General features: G+C 43.3%; 1 protein-coding gene across 3 annotated transcripts; it reads right to left on the bottom strand.

The window, feature by feature from the left end:
- Positions 1 to 11,439: 11,439 nt before the first annotated feature.
- COQ3 (coenzyme Q3, methyltransferase) lies at positions 11,440 to 18,211 on the bottom strand. Of its 3 annotated transcripts, none has more exons than XM_014883655.2 (7): positions 18,099 to 18,211; positions 17,156 to 17,279; positions 16,633 to 16,785; positions 16,372 to 16,471; positions 14,569 to 14,811; positions 13,163 to 13,322; positions 11,440 to 11,738 (listed from the first exon to the last, which is right to left on the bottom strand). In XM_014883655.2, exons 1-7 carry the CDS (start codon positions 18,193 to 18,195, stop codon positions 11,521 to 11,523), a joined length of 1,095 nt encoding a protein of 364 aa, XP_014739141.2. In that variant the 5' UTR covers positions 18,196 to 18,211; the 3' UTR covers positions 11,440 to 11,520. The 3 variants fall into 3 exon arrangements, with proteins under 3 accessions (XP_014739141.2, XP_088018109.1, XP_088018108.1); XM_088161983.1 differs by having other exon boundaries at positions 17,156 to 17,249; positions 18,099 to 18,210; XM_088161982.1 differs by lacking the exon at positions 18,099 to 18,211 and adding an exon at positions 17,662 to 17,805 and having other exon boundaries at positions 17,156 to 17,253.
- Between the last annotated feature and the right edge of the window lie 1,844 nt (positions 18,212 to 20,055).

Here is a 20,055-nt window from a genome sequence, read left to right as displayed (position 1 = left end):
CGAGCCCCCTGCCCTGCCCTGCCCAGCCCGGTGCTGCCGGGCCCAGCCCGGCCCCGCGGCGGGGAAGGGCCGCGCCGCGCTGGGCGGCTCCGGCGGCTCCCTCGGCCGGCGCTGCGCGGCTGCGCGACCGAGCTGGGAAGGGAGGGATGGGGAGGAGAAGGAGGGGATGGGGGGACGGGGCCGGGTGTGTCCTGCCCTGCCCTTGCGGAGTCCCCTGGGCCCGGCAGCCGCTGTCCGGGATTGAGGGCAGGAGCCGGCGCGTCACGCTCGGGGGTTGGGTGTGAGCCTGCCCTGTTAAAATGCCCGCGGTCCGAGCATCGCCGCGCTGCTCCTGCAGGAAGAGTAGCGGCGTATTCACCAGGTATTGGGGACAAAAAAAAGCCACTCACCGCCCCCGCCCCCCGGTGCCTGGCCGCAGCTGAGCATTTCCACACTGTGCCTGTCAACACGGCGGCGATTTTCTTCTTATTTTTCACTTCGACTGAAGAAAACATCTCTGTGAGCAGAAAGGGAAGCAAAATGGCTTCAAAGCAAACCCCTTGGCCCACAAGGTGATGAGATTTTACTGGCACTGAGGGTCCCGGCATTCCGTGGCCTCCGGCCTCCCTGCTGCAGTAGGATCTTCGGGTAGCCCATGATGGCATGAGCAGGACTTCACCTCCATTCTACCAAATGTCCTCGGCTCTGCATATCACACCAACCCCAAAACAGTGCTCTTTGTTTTTTGAGTAATACCACTGCCTAAATAGTCCTTTGTCAAATGCTGTGGTGTGTACATAGCTGCTCCAAAATGCCACAAGTTGGATATTTTATTATGCCATCGGGCAAGAGAAATGACCTTATCCTTAACACAAATGGACCAACTTTCAGTGTCCAGGAGGGATGGATGAAATCTGTGACCAGGACTTTGATGCTTTACCTCAGGATATGGGACAGATGGAACAAGGAGGCGAATGAGGAAGAGGAGGTCCCTGAGCAAACTCATGAAGTGCAGATCCATATAGTGACTTCTCCTAGTGCCAGTAGTGGCCAGTTTGCATTTAATATTGTTATGCAATATCAGTGAGAGCAACTTGAAGCTGTCAGGAGAGGTTTAGGTTGGATGTTAGGGAAAGGTTCTTCACTCAGAGGATGTTTGGACACTTGGAATAGGCATCCCAGGGAAGTGGTCACAGCACAAAGCCTAACAGAGTCCAGGAAGTTCTCAGGTGTGATTCTTGAAGTTGTCCTGTGCAGGGTCAGGAACTGGACTTCTGTGACCCTTGTGGTCCTTTCCACCTCAGGACATTCTATGATTCTGTGGTTCCATGAGCTGTCTCTGCCTCCTGCCTGCACTTGCCAGGGAAGGCTGCTGTGCTCTGCAACTTTCCTGCAGTAGCTTCTTGTAGCATTTTGTTTTGTACTTCACTTTTAGCTGGTTGTTTACACATATTCAGTAGCCACAGGCTGCCATGCAAGTATGTGTTTGATACTGTGCTGATATTCCGCTCTCAGGAGTCAATGGGATCAGAGAGGTCACAGTAAATCTCATTCCACATACGGGTTGTGCCCTCCAAAATGTGCTGCACTTCTTTGCACTCATCCTTAGCAAGGTGCTGGCTAAGCAGCTTCTGCACAGCTTTTGGGCCATCCCACATGACAGGTGATTCACAGGTAATGAAACAAGAGTGGAAAGTGAAAGCAGCAGCCTTTTCATGCCACAGCTGATCGTTTGCAGCATTTGGTTTTGTTAAATTCTTAGGACAGGGCAATGAAGAGACAAAGAAGAAAAGTGCTTTTCTCTGCTGCAGCACCTGTAAATCTCAGGCTGAAGATTTGTTTCAAGTGGCAGACAGCCTAATAAATCTGGACTGTCACAGCCTGGTAGCTGGTCTCAGCTTTTGTTCCTGCATGGGAATTTCTTGCTGTGTTACTGATAAGAGGGATCCAGTTACAGATGGGATCTAAGTTTCTGTGAGGGCAGGGAAAGGTCCTGGGCATCCACATCCCAGCTGCTGCCACTGCTTGACTTTCAGAGACAAATGAGCTATCCTAAAATCTGTGTTTTTATCAATGGCCGGCACAAGTGGGGAAGACCTGTGGCGGAGAGGAGAGAGGGAAGGTCCCAGTGCAGACCAGAAAAGTTAGGCAAACCTGAATGCATTACTGCAGTTTAATGCTCCGAAGATGGATGCTGTGTTTTGGTAATCCAGCTTATGCCTGGTTGCCCCAGGATTCTTGGAGCAGGACTTCAGTCTGGTGTTTAGCATTTGCTCAGTAAGGGCACTGCTACCCTTCTCTTGGAGGAGGGCTTTATGCTGTGTTAATCCCATTTTGGCTGCCGTGTTGCCTGGAAGCTGCAAGGGTCCAGAGCACAACGATGCTTCCTAGAACAGTGTGGGAAGCCTCAGCAACAGAGCACGTGTGCCTCATGGTATGTCAGATACAGATCTGCATAGAAACCCCAGCAGCCTTGCTGTCCTGCTCATAAACAGGATTTTTAGAGGTTATGACCTGCGTGGTGCTGACCAGGCCTGGCCAATTAAAAGGTGCAGGTCCCAATGTCACATCTTGTTTGCCAGAGTTTAATAGCAAATAAAGAACATGGGTAGAACCCAGGTACCCTCATTACCTGTCCCACACTAGGTTGTCTTGCTAGTGGTGCTCTGCCAGCCTTTCTTCCTTCACGTTCCAAAGATTTCTGCCAGTACTGAATCCACTTGGCCTAGCAGTCTGGTAGTCAAGCTTATCTGCAGGCAAAACAGCAAAAAGCATGTCCTTAGCCTGTCTTTTCCCTGGCTGTGGAAGAATGCAGTGTCCATTCCTTCAGGCACTGTTGCCTGTGGCAAATGACTTGTATTAGAGAGGATTATTAGCTGGTAGCAGTGCCCATGAACCCCACTATTGTTTTCTGCTCCTGTGCATTGCAGGTGCCACAGGCTGGGTGGTTCTGAGATATGGTTTGATTTTCCAAATTTGCCTCAAAGAGGCTCACAGGTGATGCCCACTGCACTGGCAGCTGCCTCACAATCTTGCTCAAGAAGGGTGGGAATCCAGCTAATTTAGCATGTTTGCTAAATTACAACTGTTCACTTTTTTGAGTGGGGAAAATGAGAGCTAACAGTGATACACTCAAAGCCTGTCTGGCCGCAAACACACACGGAGTGCAGCACAGTCTGGAAAAGTCATCCCTCAGATACATCACACAGAGCAAAACAAGATCTAATACATTAAAGTACACTTCCATCTGTAATCTGTTCTAGTGTAGCTGCCTAAAGGAAGAGAGAGTAACAGAATAAAATAAGTAAATTTTTCTAGTTAACATAAATCTAAGTTTATTATATAGCAAGCTAGATTTTTCTTCTGAAGTCTGCAATTTGATTTGGGGGCAGAAAGGCACTTACAGTGTTACTAGATTCTGTACATTGGCATAAAAACTCTTGATCTTCTTTACTTTTTTCTTTTTTCTGTGATGTCCTTGAGTTTGTTGCACATCTTTTAAAAAGCCTAAGGCTTCCATGGCCCACGAAGGTGGCATCCAATGTGGAAACCACAGTCTGAACCCAGTGGTTGTGATGGGACTTTGTGGAGTGCTACCGCACAAGCTGTCCCATCTGTGTTTTAGCTCAGAACTAACTAAGCTTTTTAAAAATCAGAACTCATGCTCCGAGCTCATGCCTACCACAGGTTTTACTTTCATGTACTGCAGCCAGCTGGGTTGGAACAGCAGTTTCACTCTCCAGATCTCCCCTGGGGCTTTAAGAAATAGGGCCACCCATTTTCCACTCACTTCCCACACTGGTGTCACCCATGGCTCCTACTCGCTGCCTCTCTCTTTTCCAAGTGCTCAGAGGTTGGGCAGCACAGAACTTTAAACAGCTCCATGAATCAGTGTGGGTTGGTTTTACAGGTTGTTCTGCCTGAAGCAAAAGCACCTTGCTGTTCCCTTGTACAGGGACTGGCTGTCCCCAGCTCAGGCTGGGCTCTCACTTCATGTGCTGCCAGGGTCATGATCCAGTGGTATGGAAATGCTTTCCTTCTCTTTGAAGTAGCCCAGACTTACTGAGCCCTTCACTGCAGATGGCATAATTTAATGGGTTTTGCGGTGAGGGCTGAGTTTATGAGAGGCTGAAAAAAGGTTTTTCATCGCCAGCAGGCTTCCAGGATCCTTCTGAAACAATTGCTGACTGCTGCCAGGATTGGTTTTGTTGTAATATTAATGATCTCTCACGGCAGCTTGTGTTTCAGAAACACGTCTTTTTAATAATTCAGATAAAAATAGCCAAGATATAGATGCAAAACAGTAATGCTGTGTTTCAGTTTGAATTTAGAAAAGAAGTTAATGATACTTTAATGACATATAAAGGTACAAATGCATAGAAAATGCAGAACATCAAGAATCTAAACTACTTCAGTGCTGTACGGAAGGGTCTGTATGTAAGTTCACATTAAGTGCAATTCCAGCAGTTCTTCAGAGTTTACTTTGCACTTGCTGATAAACAAACCCACTTTCTAAGGCAACACATATCCTGAGACTGCCCTGAATGATGTAACTCAAGTTCCTTGCTTTCACGGGGGAGAATAAAAAAGGCTTTGCATGAAACCTCCTGCTTTCTGCAGGTGGAAGTACTCAGGCTGGTAGCTGAGTATAGCTGACTGCTATTCAACTGACAGACCTACAGTCTCACAATCCTTTAGTTGTTTTTAAATTTATTACTCTGTTTTACAAGAATTTTGGACAACTGACAGCCCTCACAATGTCATGGGGGCAGTTAAATGATTAATAGTCAGATCTTTAATAAAAAACTTGCTCAATAGAAGAATAGTGTTGGGAACCTGCTACATACAGATTGCTTGCCATAGCCTGATGCAGTGGTTCCCAGTCTTTGCCCATTTGTAAGTGCTGTTTGATTTACAGAATAAGTTTTGCAGTATGTACAGCTGTGAGCTTGGCATCTCAGTTAATATTTAACTAATAATAGAGATATATGAAGTTTTTGCAGACTTTCTTACACAGATTTACTTTCCCTACCATATTTACTTTATTCAAGAGATCTATATGGTCTTCAGATTTTATTCTGCTAAGTAAGAATTGTTGATTTTTGTGGGAAAATGAGTTGCTTCAATGCATCTGCCTTAAATTTGCTTGTAACTAGCCTAAAGTGGTAATAGAGGTAAAAGCACTGGCTGCTGCAGACACTGCAAAGTGGAGCAATGTACCATTAGGGAAAACAAACCCTGGCAATCCAGAGCAACAAAATGGGAAGAGGAAATCATTCCAGCATGACACATTTGTCTGCAAATAAACTCTCAGCTGAAAGCAGTGTGAGGAGAATGAGAAGGGATGGGAACAGGGAGGAGGAGAGACCCTTCCAGAGGCCATATTCCTGAGGCCAAGGCTGTGCTTTCATCTCCCAAGAGCTCTGGAGATAAAGCCGAATGGGAGAGACAGTGGCAGAGCCAATGGCCTACAGTCTGCATCCTGCAAGAAGGTGAACTGGTGTGCACTGTAGAAGGTGTGGAGGATTTTGGTTTATCACAAATGTGGTTCTGGGAAAAAAAATTATTGTTAAGTAATCCTGTAGACAGAAGCTTTTTTCTTATCCACAGGTAAGATTCAATAAGAGAGAGATGCTGCACAACCCGCATGGGAATGCTGTCCTGCCTAGACAGGCCAGGTAACGTTTCTTTCATTACCTGCCATGAAGTAGCTGCCTCCCTTAGTTATCCTTTCAAGGGATATTGTCTCATCTGACAACACCTTCAGAAACTTTGATGTCTTCATCTGTGGCCTCACACTTCATCTGGAGAAGACAAAAAACAAGGTTTCTCCAGAGTACTTCATCTTCAGCCATAGCAGTGTGACCCAAACCCCATCCTACACACACATATTTCTTCTTAGCAGACACTTTTGGTTGGCAGCTTTGGCAGGACTTCTCTTACTATGGCGTGCTGAGAAATGCTGTTCTGGTGATTCTAAATTCAAGGGGTCATTTTTCCTAGCTGCAGAACAGAGGCCTCTGGACAAGTCCATGATCAGAGAACCACTTCAGTATTCCAAAGCTTTGTGCTCCTGAGAGGTTGGATGGTCTTGCTGTTGGGATTGTGAGAGCTGAGAGGATGGTCATGAACACGTATCTTTCTGATGTCAAAAGGCAATCTGGTAGTGCTTTGTTTAGAAAGAACAACATAGGGGTTTACTGGTTTTTAAGATCCCTGAGTGTGGGAGAGACACAGTGCTCAGTGTTCCTGCAGCAGTGGCAGGCACTGAGTGGCTGTGGACGTGCCCATCCAGGTCAGGACCTCCTCAGTTACAGCTGGGGATCAAGGTAGGGAGCACCCTGAAGGGCTCTCCCAGGGACAGCCAGGTCCCATCAGTGTTGTAAAGCATAACTTGAAAGTGGATCAAGGAAGGCAAGGTGCTGAGCTGTCACTTCTGCAACAGCTGGAAGGCAAAACTGGAAATTAAACCCCATATTTCAGTGCTGGGGCTGTGCTTCATCACAGGCCATTGGAGGTATACCTCATTTACATCTGAGGTATCCTTTACTGTATGTTTTGTTTACTTCAATTGTTTTATGTCTGCAGGTTCTATGTGTATATTCTAAGTCAGGAAAATAAACACCGTATCATTTTCTCTATCTATCTTCTACTGTAAGTTTTTATAATACAACTACCATACAAGGCAATGTTAGCAATTCAATCTCCAAGTTATTTGGGGATTTTTTTTTTAGTTTTGTTTGTTTCGTTTGGTTTGTTTTTTAACATACCTCATGAGAATGCAACGGAGATTTCAGATTTATTAAGGGTACACTAATGGTCATCACAATCCTCTTAGGAAGAAAAAAATTATATCTTTTTAGAACAAGTTAATATTGATCATATTGCTGGAGTGGCTCCATGAGGGAATATAAGCACAATAAAATGGACATCAAAGTATAAATCTTGAATTCCTAATGCACTGAGAGGTGGCTGTGCAATTAATGCTTATGTAAGTCAAGACAGGTCAGGTGATTTTACAGTCTAGGTGAAATCCCAGCCCTTGTAGCTAGAATATAACATGACATTTTATATTGCTTCAGTGGAACACATGTCAATAAAAATAACGTTTACTATCAGCACAAACTTTAAGTGATTAGAATTTTGTCCTATAACCTGAAGAACACCATGAATGAGACATCTGTCCCCAGCTCACAATTAGTAAGTCACCACCTTTCCTTCTAGGAGCTCTGCAAGGGTGTAGGCATTTGGAATGAGGCACTGGAGGTTAATGTGCAAAAGCAAGTGGGAGGCTGTGAGCACCTGAACTTTTATGCTTCAGTCTGACACAGAGCCACTCTCCCAACCATCAGTAGTTCCTCTTCAAAGGGACACTAGAACCAGACTGCCCTCTATACCTCTACTTCACATTTCTCCTCTCCATCAGAATCATACTTCCAGGCATTGCTCATACTCCTTCTATTTCTGGTTTTTCAATGCTCTCCCCCATTCCAGGTACTCCTGGGCACCTCTCAAACCCCTGCAAATACAGTATCAGCACCCACATAGTAATTCCTGTTCTGTAGCAGTTTTTCTCCTCCAGTCTGCTTCATCAGGCTGTCTAATTACAGACACTGAGTCTTCTGACTTCTGAACTTCTAGACTGCATCAGATTATTCCTTTCAAGTATTTATTAAAAGTGTATGGAAAATAAATGTTTGTTGCCTTTTTTTAAAATCAAAGCTGAAATTTCAACATAGTGAAAAACTTCCAAAGCCATTTTCAGAGAAACTTCCAACGAGATATTAATTATTCTTATCTGAACTCACAGCTGCTGCACAATTCCTTCCCCACTCCCTTCTCTCACTTTTTTTTTCCATCCCCGAGGAACCTGACAACAGGGTGTTAGTGGAAATTGTCAAGTCCTGCAAAAATGGCCATGAAATGTTACTGGACCACAAAGGAACAATAGGCAATAAGATAGCATAATGGGAACCATGGAAACTTCAAGCTGTATTTTTATTTTAAAAGGAGATTAAATGCAGATCTCCTCTGAGGCTCTCATACTACTCCAGTTGGGCTTGAGCACAATTAATGTTTCAATTATTATCTGAATGTGCTGTTCCACAAGACAGACTGAGGCAACCTAAAAGCCTACTGCCCCTCAAGGAGCTGTTCTGTCCCATCTTCTCCCTGTCCATTTATTCCCAGTGCTTACCTCCCAAATGGCACTAGTCCTCCACAGTGGGAAAATTCAGCTCCCTGAACAGCACAACCACCAGCAGCATCCCCGGGAGACATAATATAAAAAGGAAAGAAAGCAAAAAAAAATATTTACACCTCAGAAAAGAATCAGTCTGAGCAAAGAGCTGGGACTGGGACCGGGACCATGTGGAGCAATGTGGGGGAGATGAAACAACACAACAAGCCAAACCACAGCTGAATAGCTGAGACCACCCAGAACACCATTGTTTGCTCTGCTCGATTTTTTTTTTTCCTTTTGCAGGATCAGCTTCTTACTCTAATCTGTTTTGTTGCAGGAATAAATGGCTGGTAACAGGAGAATCAAGGATATACAACTAGAAATAAACACAGAGGCTGAAAAAGACCAAGCCCCAAATACAGTTTTTTTCCCTATCTCAAGGCAAGAATCACTTCTTGCCTCACCCCTAGTCCTAGGTGCATGCCTGCTTCAACTACATTGCTTTTTTCACCTCCTACCACCACTGTTCCTGTAAGCACTGAATCTGTGGCTCCATAAACATGAAGATGTTGCAAAGTGAAAGACAAAAGATTTGCAAATTTATTTTATTTAAATTCTGTCCATTTCAATAGCATCTATGAAATTTCTGCAGCAGCTGGGATAAGAGAAGTGTGAAAACATCATTGGTTTTCTGTGCACACATTTTAAGATAAAAGTTTCTGGAGCACAAGTGCATAGTACATATTCACTGCACAGCAGTGAATTTGATTACACTGCGCCAGTTGCACATTTATGAAAAAGGTAGGGATGTAAAACACCGAAAACAGTTCACAAGTGTAAGATATTTTTGTACTGTTTCTTATCTCATTAAAATTATTTCTACCGCATTCTATCATTTCTGCATTAAAACAAGGTTGTTTTAAACAGAGGGATGAAATATAGCCAGAATAAATAGGATAATCCCCATGAGAAAAAAACTGAGGGGTAAGGACTGGGGATGGAGCATATTGAGAGATCTGCAGACATACTAAAGTTACAAGGAGTTTTTGAAGCAGTCCCAATGCATTTGTCCACACTGTTCTCAAAACTCTCACAGATTGACAGGACACCAATACACATGTAGGAGCAGATTAGGTGCTTGTGGTAAGGTTTTTGTCAAAACCAAAGGTATCCATGGATAACCAAGTCCGTGTGCCTGTTTAAAATGCCCGTCATTGTTCATTAGGTACAGGATCCCTCCTGTGAGCTTGGACAGAGAACCCAGCAGCATCAATGGCTTTTTGTCCCATGTGCAATAGAAATGACAGTGAAAAAAACCAAAACACCCTTTCCTCAGGTGGTTCACAGTTAAATGAAAAACTACAAGGAAGTAATAAGTAATTCACTTTAGAGTTGGACTAAATGCTTGTGTCCCCCTCTCAACTCAAAATATTCTGAATGATGAAAAACAGAAAGGATGAGAAGGCCAGGATAACAGCTAGTCACACAAACATCTGGACTTAAGGCTCTTAAATAAAATAAAAATCAGTTCTTTCTATACCAGTCATAACATTATTTTTATTTCACTTGACTCAAAACAGTTTCAAAACAAATCAGTGGAGGGCGGACTGCCTCTTAGGGGATCTTTCTTGTTGGCTACCTCAGGAATCTGTCCAGGTCTCAGCGCTTTTCAGATCTGCTGGCAAAATTTGAAATAAGAGTCATACAGTTGTAGTAACTTAGATTGATGCTGGTAATTTGGTTAGGGGAACTCACTGAAGCCACATGGTTTAACATGCCTGAACAAAATTAGGAGGAAAAACCACTAGTTCTCTCTTGACTCCACATTTTCTTCCAGCATCACTCTCTCCTAAACACTGTGCACCACACTGCATGCATGACCAATGGAGCAGAGACTCCTTTCCAAAAGAAAGGCAGTCAGGGAATTATGTATTCCTCCTGTGGATGGCATTAGAGAAACCATTAATGAAATGTTGCAGCCAGTTGCACTGCCATGTTCCAGAAACATTTACCACAAAACTTCATGGGAACTCAGAAACTCACATGTAGTGGTAATAGCTGTAGAGATAATCTCAGACCACTTATCTAAGAGAAAATTAAGGAGTGACATATGCAGCTCATAGAGGCACTGAAGTGTAAAAATGAGGATGTTAAGACATCACTGGTGAGGTTCCAAAGTTAAACCACTTCAACGGTAAACCTTTGGAACAATTTTACTGGTGTAGTGGTTTCTTCATCACTGAACTTTTAACACGATCATGAATCTTCTTCTGAAAGCTAAGCTATAGCCCACAGAAATATTATGAAGCAGAACTTACTATCATGGAAGCAATCACACCAGATTCTACTTCTTAATCTTTGTCAGCTATGAATTACTGTTATTTACATTATAAATTAACTACATTCTTCTGGGCATCATCAAATCCATCAGGAAACTTGGATCTGAAGGCAACATGCAGCAAAGCAGGAAGAATGCAAATGTGTAAAAAACTAATTTAGCCCACCACCTCTACAGTAGGAGAAATACACAAGCAACTAAAATAGAAAAAAACAAGAGTGGAAAAAAAGTTTCATTTTCACCCCTGCAAACAAAAACAAGACACCCTTCTAGCTGTGTACAAGCTGCTAATGTCTCATTCTTCTAGCATGGAGCTCTAGTTGCTTAGTAAAATTTTCCCTGCAGCTTCTCTTTATTTGGGAAGAGGGAGAATGTTGAATAATAGGCACAGATACAAATATCTTTATGGTGAAGGGGCTTTGACAGCTGAGGCACTCTGGTCTCAGAGACTCTTCTTCCATTTCACGGCTGCCTCATGTCAACTGCAGAAACAGCAGGACTCAACAGTAAAGGTTTGCTATTTTGTTTCCCCTCCTCAGGGAGAAAGGTGTATTACAGAAAAAAGTGTTTGTAGATCTTAAGCGTTTCCTATCTTATTACAGAGTTGAGTATTTTAAATACTTGAAGCATTTTATTTATTGTACAGCATTGTGGTTTTTAACTCACTCTACATCCATGCCATTATTCTATGGAGATCCAAGTCCCAGCAGGACTGAAAATGCCACCACATAATAAAGCTTCCTCCAAGCTACCAAGAGAATACTTTGCATTTCCCTGTCCAACAATTTGAAACTACTTTCTAATGAAAATACTTTATTCTTTAAAAGCTTTGCTCATTTCAATCTTAAAAGATTCCTGAGATAGTGGGCATGTGATTTTTTTTGAGACCCTAAATATTTGGCCAAAAACAGCACAAGTATTATTGATGCAAACAAGAAGCTTGTTGTTAGCAAAGGTTTTATTGTGTCCATCTGAGCAAAAGCTCATTTTCTGTTCTGGTGACAGTCCATCACCACACACGTCAGACAGTGCCGTCTGGGACAGTGCCAGCTGTGCCAGCTGTGGCTGCGTGCTGCTGAATGTCTGTCTCTGGCGGGGTGTCTGTGGTATGTGACTGTGCCCCAGCCCCAGCCTTCACTGCGTGCACTGCGTAGTTCAGGCTCGTGCTCTCCATCCAGCTCCAGGAGCCCAAGAGCGGATTATACAGCATCCCACTCACGGTCTTCACTGAAAAGCCATCTAGGAAAGAAAGAAGCCATACGGATGTTCTTAAATATTTTAAGTCACTGCAACACCAAGCTCTTTAGAACTGCAAGTCTGAAACATGCTTCTTCCTCTGGGCTGGGGAGGAAGCTGGCCTTTGTCAGACGCCCCCACATGCAGTGCCACTGGCGCCACTGGCATCACTGGTGACAGCAGGTCCTGCTCCTGACAGTGGCTGCAACAGCTCTGTGCCAGGCCATGCACCACCAGCAGCTACAGGGCTCTGCTGAAAAGCCCAGCCTCACACCTCCTCATCTGGCTGACTTGTAACATTTTCTGTAGGTGGAGACATGCTTCAGATAGACATCACACACTCCAAAATCAAAATCTGAGCACATTTTTCAAGCATTCTTCAGATTCCCTTTAGGAATGGAAAAATGTAAGAAAAAGGCACATGAATGCCATCAAGGACTCAGTGCAAATAAAGAATGATTTATCACTCCCGCCTGAGCAGCTCAGTTCACTGCTTGGATCTGCTGTGTCCCAGCAGGATACAGGGTGGAAGGCAGAAAACAAACACCCTATCAAAACAAATCACTCCACTGCACCTGCTTCTCCTTTCAAAGGAAGAACTGAAAGAACCACCAGTATGTGAACGAGTATTAGTCATACTCCTTATGGCATCACTGCAAAGTGCCAGAAAAGACCTTTCCAAGAGAATAGCTCCACTCATACTTCAGCTTCTTTGCAGTGAACTAGAGCAAAGTGAAGTATTTGGTGAGAGGATTTTAAAACATATGTGGTGAAGGAGGGCAATGGACAGAAGTCTTCCCAGCTCAGTGCTTTGTCTATTTTAAAAGCAATCAGACCAGGGTAATTTAATTAGAAATAATTAAAATCAGTATCGCAGAGTTTCTCAGGAACTGACTAATGAGTTTGTGGTAGGTTTGATCTTCACATTTTGGAAGAAATCTTTTAGTAACATAATATGAATGGAGAACATGGAGCAGCAAACCAAAAATAAAAACGCCTCCTCCCAAAGGAAAGGCAACAAACAATGCAGTGGCAGCAGTGCAGCCCCACAGTGCCAACACAGTTATTTCCTCAAACCTGACCTAGAGCTTATGAACCACTTCAGAGCATACATTCTGTCACCAGAACACAATGGAAAACATTGGAATTTTTTATTTAGGCTATTAAAGAGAGGGCAGCTACAACACTGATTTTGTTCAAGTAATCACTGTATTCTTAGGATTCCATTTAATTTATTTTTTGCAAAATCCAGTAAACAGCAGTGTCTTTAAACCAGGAATGAAACTCTTAATATACAACTGTTAACTCAAGCAGGAAAAGTTGTGTATTGTTTCTAACACTCACCCCACCTAACTTGTCCCTTTTTCATTTCTACAGGGACCATTTGGATATCTCTCTGCATTCCCACTATCTGGCGTGAAACTTACTTGATTCCAGGAGGCGCTCCAGCTCTTCAGGGGGAACAAATTTCTCCCATTCATGTGTTCCTTCTGGTACAATCCCCATTATTTTTTCTGCAACCACAATTCCCAGGACATAGGACAATTGTGTTTTATTGATTGTCGTAATGAATAAAGAACCTTCAGGCTAATTAAAATATTAAAATGTTCAATTAGAAGAATATTTCGGTTTTTTTAAATTGTAATTTAATCACATTAAGACAAATAATTTGTCTATGTCAAAGTCTACACAATGCAAGAGTAAGAAGTAATTTCATCAGGATAGACATTTATAACATTTTAATAAAAGAAAGAATATAATGTTCTATCAGTATATCACAGGAATCTCCAAAGAAGCAACATAATCAGGTCTTGGGTAGCCTAAAAACTATTCCCTAACCCAAATAACACCTAGAAAATTCACTTATAATAATTCCTATCCAGGAAATGGATAAATAAAAGGTATTAAAGCATGTACAATATCTATTGTTGAAAAAAAAATTAAAAAAAAAAAAAAAAAAAACCAAAAAAACCCTAAAAAACCCACCCCAAAAACCAAAAAGCCCAACAAAGCAAAAAAACAAAAATAAAACCACAAACTGCTTTTTTAATTGAAATCAAAGTAAAATGTAAAATGCTTCCTTAATTTTTGAGACTGCTGAATGCCATGCCATGCTTGTTTTAATAATTACACAGGCAAAGAAATAAAGCCAGAAACAAATTCTAAATCCTTAAAGGATTGTTTGTTAGAAATAAGGGATAATTTCTTTGTCCCTAGCAGGCTAAAAATTAGTAGTGCATTCCATTGAAATAATCTGTATTTCTTCTCATGACCAGAAAGATAGAGATTAAAGAACAGCTCCCACTTGTGTGCTGAGCCTCCCATCCTTCTTTGCAAATGAACTAGTATCAAGATGAATAACCACCTGATTATCTCCAAAGCTTAACTAAGAAGCTTTAAAAGCAATCCAGGATCTTCTCTGATGTGATGCTAGTGCTGGAATAAAATCTTGTGTCAGAAACATCATTAGAGAGTTCCCATGCAGTCTGAGCCACAGCTGTCCATCAACAACAGTACTGCCACATTTCTCTCACCTGAGTGAAATCAGATGCACTCAGACTTCTTAAGGTCCTGATGCAATGCAAACCTGCAATGCTAGGTAATGCCTTAACACTTTCCTGAGGCTGAGTCAGGGAAATAAATTTCCCATAACTGTGGTTACTGAATTTGGTATGATGTATTTGCATCATGGAGAAGAATGGAAGGCACCTCTAGAATATGTTTCTGACTTAGTGGAGAAATATGTGTAGATGTGTTTTCACACTCCTTTTAAAAAAACACAATAATAAAAGAGAATAAATATTCCCAGTAACAAAAGCAAAAAATGTCTTACCTTTAACACCTGAGAGCAACACTTGATAAACGTTTCAAGGTCAGCCACATGCTCCACTACTTCAGAAGCTACAATTACATCAAAGGTTTCCATAGACTCCTCCACAATCTCCTCCAGTGAACTGGACTTGTACTGTATTCTCTTGGCCAGGACCGGATCAAATGACTTGTGCTGATCTGCTGTTCTAATGTTGTCCTCCACAGGATCAATTCCAGTAACTGAAGCTCCCAGTCTACCTAAAGGCTAATAAAAAAGAGTGCAATTTATTCTCTGCATGAAAACAATTTACTTAGAGGTTTCTGAAACTTTGCAATGTACATACAAGATGTAGAAAGCATCAACACAAGACAAACAACAGTAAATTATGAGCTCTGATCTTGCAGTTTTATTTTAAATGTTTATTAAAGCAAAAACACCCTTAGATTTTGGAAAGGCGGTGTTAATTTTCTTTAAAAATTATATACTGGACTATGCACACATCTAAATTGTCTTTTAGAATAATTTGTTCTCAATCTATTTTGTTACACCAAATAAAGATTTCTTCCACTACTACTCTCTGATAAAGGAAAAACAAAGGGGGAAAATCAACACAGTAATTAAAGGGGGGAAAACAATGCTGTATTTAATTACTGTCATTACTTTCTTCAACATCCACCTGTAATGGTAAATCCTCATATCTTTTTAATGGTTACTTAATATATGATTATCTCTGTGACTTTCTCACTGCTGAGAACTAAACACTGATGTTTACTAGGATAGCATCAGACTTGGCTGTCACTCAGGTTTCTCCAGTGTCTTCTTACTCCAAGGTTAACACCTTAGTCATCACCTCTTCTGAAACTGAAACAGGCTGCAGAACATGACCACAAGTATGATATTCCAACCTGAAATTCACCGGTTGTTCAGCCTGAGAAGGTGATGCAGCACACCAGCTTTGCCAGCATTGTTGGAGAGACCCCTCTCACCAGAAAGATTTTGCAAGAGGAGAAAAAACAAAGAAAGAAAACATGGGAGAGATTCAGGTCCCTTTGTAACACCTCACTTCAGATGCTGATGAAGTTCCCAGAGTAAGTCAGCCAGATCTGTAACCCTAAATTCACAAACCATCCCTAGTCCATTGATGGGACACAGCACAGTTCAGAGCCTCTGTGGACAGTGTTCCACCACAAACAGTAACTTCTCAGTACCAAGTTTGTGCAGACTTCTCTGGAAGCCACTGTAACATCAGTCCCTGTACCACAGCAATTACTCTACTGACATAGGAGAGGTATGATTTGGGTGCTTGATGCTACTCCATGCATTTCCAATGAGATCAAATCAAAGGTGAGAATCTCCACCCCCATGTAAAACACTGAAGATAAGCAATTCAAATAAATGAATGTGTAAGAACAACTTTATAACAAAAATTACTTCTTTGGTAATGAGGATGCCATGATTCCAAGTATTCTTGCCTAAACTCATAAAGTGAAAAAAAGAAAAATAAAGAAAGAAATATTCAAGGATTTTTTCATCATTCTTGCCCTCTCTTTTACTTTACAGTTCTTGAAATCTTATTTTCCTGATTTAGAATCGCACAATTTTAGAACTTCTCATTACCAACTCCCTCGTTCTCTGTAAACCACCACCACTATGCAAACCAAATACTCTATGGGTTTTTTTGTAAGATTGCACTGCATTCTACTCAGTAACTAACATATCATGGAAGAGAAAAGGTCGTCCTTGGAGGATTAGAAATCAAGCAGTGTAATTAGTACAACCTTGCATGCCTTTAAACAAGAAAACACAGAGCACACTGTTTCTTACTTCACTCAGCAGTCCTCCGCCACAGCCCACGTCAAGAATCTTGATTCCAGAAAGTGGATTTCCCAGATGATAATTACTACTCATGCTCAACAGGGTATCTCTGAAAGAAAAGGGATGTGATTAAGGTTAAACCCACAAGGTGCTTTAGTAGATGCAATATGTAGTTATCTTAAGTACTGGTAATTGACTTTTTTTTTCCCAATATTTTCTGATGTCATGCAGAAATAGTACATATAAAAAAATCTGTCTTCAAAACCATACCTAATAAATGGCACTCTAATATCATTCATAGAATGAAGGGCTGCATATTCTCCTTCTTCATCCCACCACTTATGTGCAAGGAGCTGGAATTTTTTAATTTCCTTTGAATCCACTGAAGAGTGTGAAGTGCTGAAAGGTCTCTTCACAGTGAACCTAAATAATGAAAGCTGAATATCATTAAACCAATACTAATACTTAATGTCAGCTGAAATATGGGAAAAACAAACACTGCATTGGAAAATGCAAAAAGGTAAAACTCAGGTTTCTTTAGAGATTCAAGTTACGCTTGTTTAGTAGCATACAGATATTATAGACTGTATGGGTAACGTATCTTCCCAAACAGATGGCTGCATGCCTGTAATTTTTAAGTTGGCAACTGTTTTAACAAGAACAGGCCACATCAAACGTTCAAACATGTGAGATATAAAAATGGCTCCATGTGACACTGTCAGGAAATCAAAATAAATTGTTACAGAAAAGGGTAGCCCTTACCACACAGGGTTATTTTAGATACAATACTTACATGTTGCTTTTCATTTCAGTCAGAGAAACAGGCAAAGTACTACTGGATTTCAGTTGTTTTTTCCTATCGTAGTCCTGAAGGACACCTCTCAGACCTGTCTGAAAAGACAGATCAGCATGGTCATCTGCATAAATAAAGGACAACCAAATGGAAAACATCAGCTTTACAAGAAGTCAGAGGAAAAATACAGAGTTGTAAGAGGGCTGCTCTAGCAGAATACTAACCATGCAAATCTTTGCACATTTGCTCACTGCTGTACTTATGGAGTTGGGGATTAAATAAAAGAATGTATTCTAGTTCACCACCCCTGTACTCCTCAAATTACGTACAATGCCAAGTTCAGAGACTGAACGGAAAAGAGATTTTTATGCAACTGAAATGCTTCCGTTAGTGTGAATTTCCCAAAAATATTTACTCTGACCGTGAGCTGTGCGCGCACACACACACGCTCAGCAGCGCTGGGTTTATTATGTGTTAGAATGAGACATACACAGCTGCACACTCACTTTGCATTGTACGAAAAAAACCCTCACGGACGGTGCACAGGCAGGCCAGGGATAATATCCTGCAATTGTTCTCCACTCCTGCTTAGACGACGCAGGGCTCTCCCTAGCACGGCGAACGCTCGCCCACATCCAGGCGCTGCCTGGTCACCAACAGCCCCGAATGACAGCACTGCCTCACTGCACCCAGAGTCAACCACCCCCTACAGATGATTTTAGGCCGCAGTGAGCCATGGAGCGATCTAGACACCTCTGGACCGCAAAGGAGGTGGCAGGGGAACACCACCTTCCCGACGGGAGGTTTGCAGGGCCCGCCTGCGAGGGAGCAGGCGAAGCCGAGCCGAGCCCCGCTACGCCGCCCCTGCCGCCGGCCGCGAGAGGGCCCACCCTGCCTCCCGCCCTGCCTCCCGCCCAGCCGCGCCCGCCCAGCGCCCGCTCACCGCCCGCAGCCCCCGGCACCGCGCCCGCCGCCCGCCGGCGCCGCAGGGCGCGGGTGACGGCTCGGCTGAGGGCTCGGGCCGCCCCGCCGTCCCACATGGCCGCGGCCGCCGATCTCGCCCCGCCCCGGTCCGCGGCCGGCGGTGCCGGCTGCCTCGCCGGGCGGGCGCCGGGAAGGTTCCGCCCGGCGCTGGGGCCGGTGCGAATGCCAGCCCTTACGGCGGCGCTTGTCGCCAGGGCTGCACTTGGAGCGACTCTGCTTAAATGTGCGCCCCCTCGTTCCCGTGTCTTGGAACACGAAAGGACCCGCAAGCAGAGGCTCGTTCGGATGATACAGGGACGAACCCACAGCTTTCAGTCCCTTTCACTAGTGAGAAACACACCGGGCTTGCAGGGCACGGCACAAAGTACAAGAGTCCTCGCCTCGGGGCGGGCTCAGGAGGGCGGCGATCCCAGCAGCCGGCACTGCGGCCTGGAGCAGAACCTCTGGGCTCCAGCGTGGCTGGGCCTGGGGCAGGCTCCTGATGGGAACCAGGCAAGCTGGCATGCTGCTGCCTCTCTCCGACGCTGCCGTGATAAGGGTTCTAGACTAAGTCCAGGCTGTGGTGCAGGAAGGAGAAGGCTGCCTTCCTTCCCGGCTCCCTCGCAGGCGCTGCTGCCAAGGGCCCCGAACTGAGGTTCAGGAGAGCAGCCCTGGCAGTTCAGGGCTGACATACACAATTGGAAAATAATTAAGCCAGTTTATATAAGATTAGTTTTCTGACACTTTATTGATCTGCAGGTCCATCAAGAATGCCCAGTGAAAACCAAAGCTGTCTGGAAGGTAGCAGTGCAGAGCAATGCAAAGGAAAGCCGTGCAAGCAGAGCTGGCAGCACTCCTGTGCCTGCCAGGCAGATGATCACCAGCTGGGTTCCCTGCCTGGCTGTGCAGATGAAGGCAGGAGGCACGGCCAGCACAAAGCCAAGGGCAGAAGCATCCTCCAGCCTGCAGGAAATTTGGAGTAGTATAACCAGTCCTGGCTTGATTTCCCTATAGTGCCAGCCTGCTTTATGAAGTGACCTTGCTTGGTACTACAGCCCTTACTTGCTTGAAATCTGCCTGTTTACAGGTCTCCTGAAAATACAGTATAATTAATATAGTAGTTAAAGTTTGGACTGTTTTCTTTTTAAAGTTAAATAAGGACTGCTGAAAGGACTCAAAAAAGCTTGTCTCGACAGCAATTAAGTATATGGCAAACCTGCTTAGTATGTACCTGCCTCACTTTTTACTCACCTGCTTTCTATCCAACAAACCTCACGGTGCACTGGAGTTACGAGTCATTAGTAGCATCTCGGAGCTACTGAAAAAAGCAGAGCTCCAACAAATCCTTTATGCTAGGATAGTCTCCTTAAGAGACAAAACTAAGCCTTCCTTCAAAGCCTGCATCCATATATTATTCAAATTTATTACTTGTCATTCATTTAGCAAAGCAAACACAAAATCTGAGTGAGAGAGCCAAACCTTACGTTGCCATTGCTTTTATATTTGTGATTTTAAAATTGGTTACAAGCAAGTAAATACATGCACACTGGCAACATGGGACAAGCTTGTTTGAAACTAGAAGTAGCTATACCATGAGATAGAGCCTCAAATACAGAACAGAGTTTTTGTTACTGTGCCATATTTCAAAACACATGTAGTTGCTCAGTCTTTAAAGTCAGAATATTTACTCAACTACTCTTTTTTGGCCTATCCATGGCCACAGCTAAGTCCTGTTCTTACATGGTGTAGAGGGCACCTTGGGGCACATATGGACATTGGCTTGGTTGTATTCACCTTCTGAACAATTCCCATGAAAATCATTGTTCATTTGATTCCACACCATCCCTTATTTATTAAAGAAGTTTTCAAGGGAAATGCCTCCAAATGTAATGTTGCCCCACGACATTCAAAATCCTGTGTATTGCTTTCCTGTAGTG

The sequence above is a fragment of the Sturnus vulgaris genome, chromosome 3 (genome assembly GCF_052056855.1).
Source record: "Sturnus vulgaris isolate bStuVul1 chromosome 3, bStuVul1.hap1, whole genome shotgun sequence".
NCBI lineage: Eukaryota > Metazoa > Chordata > Aves > Passeriformes > Sturnidae > Sturnus > Sturnus vulgaris.
The sequence above is the reverse complement of the archived record's forward strand: the minus strand, read 5'-3'. Positions and strand labels throughout refer to the sequence as shown.

Coding starts and splice junctions, on each gene's coding strand:
- COQ3 (XM_088161982.1), bottom strand. CDS start 17,790: ATGTGGGCGAGCGTTCGCCGTGCTAGGGAGAGCCCTGCGTCGTCTAAG. Junction 16,786..17,155: donor ACTGAAATGAAAAGCAACAT/GTAAGTATTGTA, acceptor TTCATTATTTAG/GTTCACTGTGAAGAGACCTT. Junction 11,739..13,162: donor GGAGCGCCTCCTGGAATCAA/GTAAGTTTCACG, acceptor TTTCTTTCCTAG/ATGGCTTTTCAGTGAAGACC.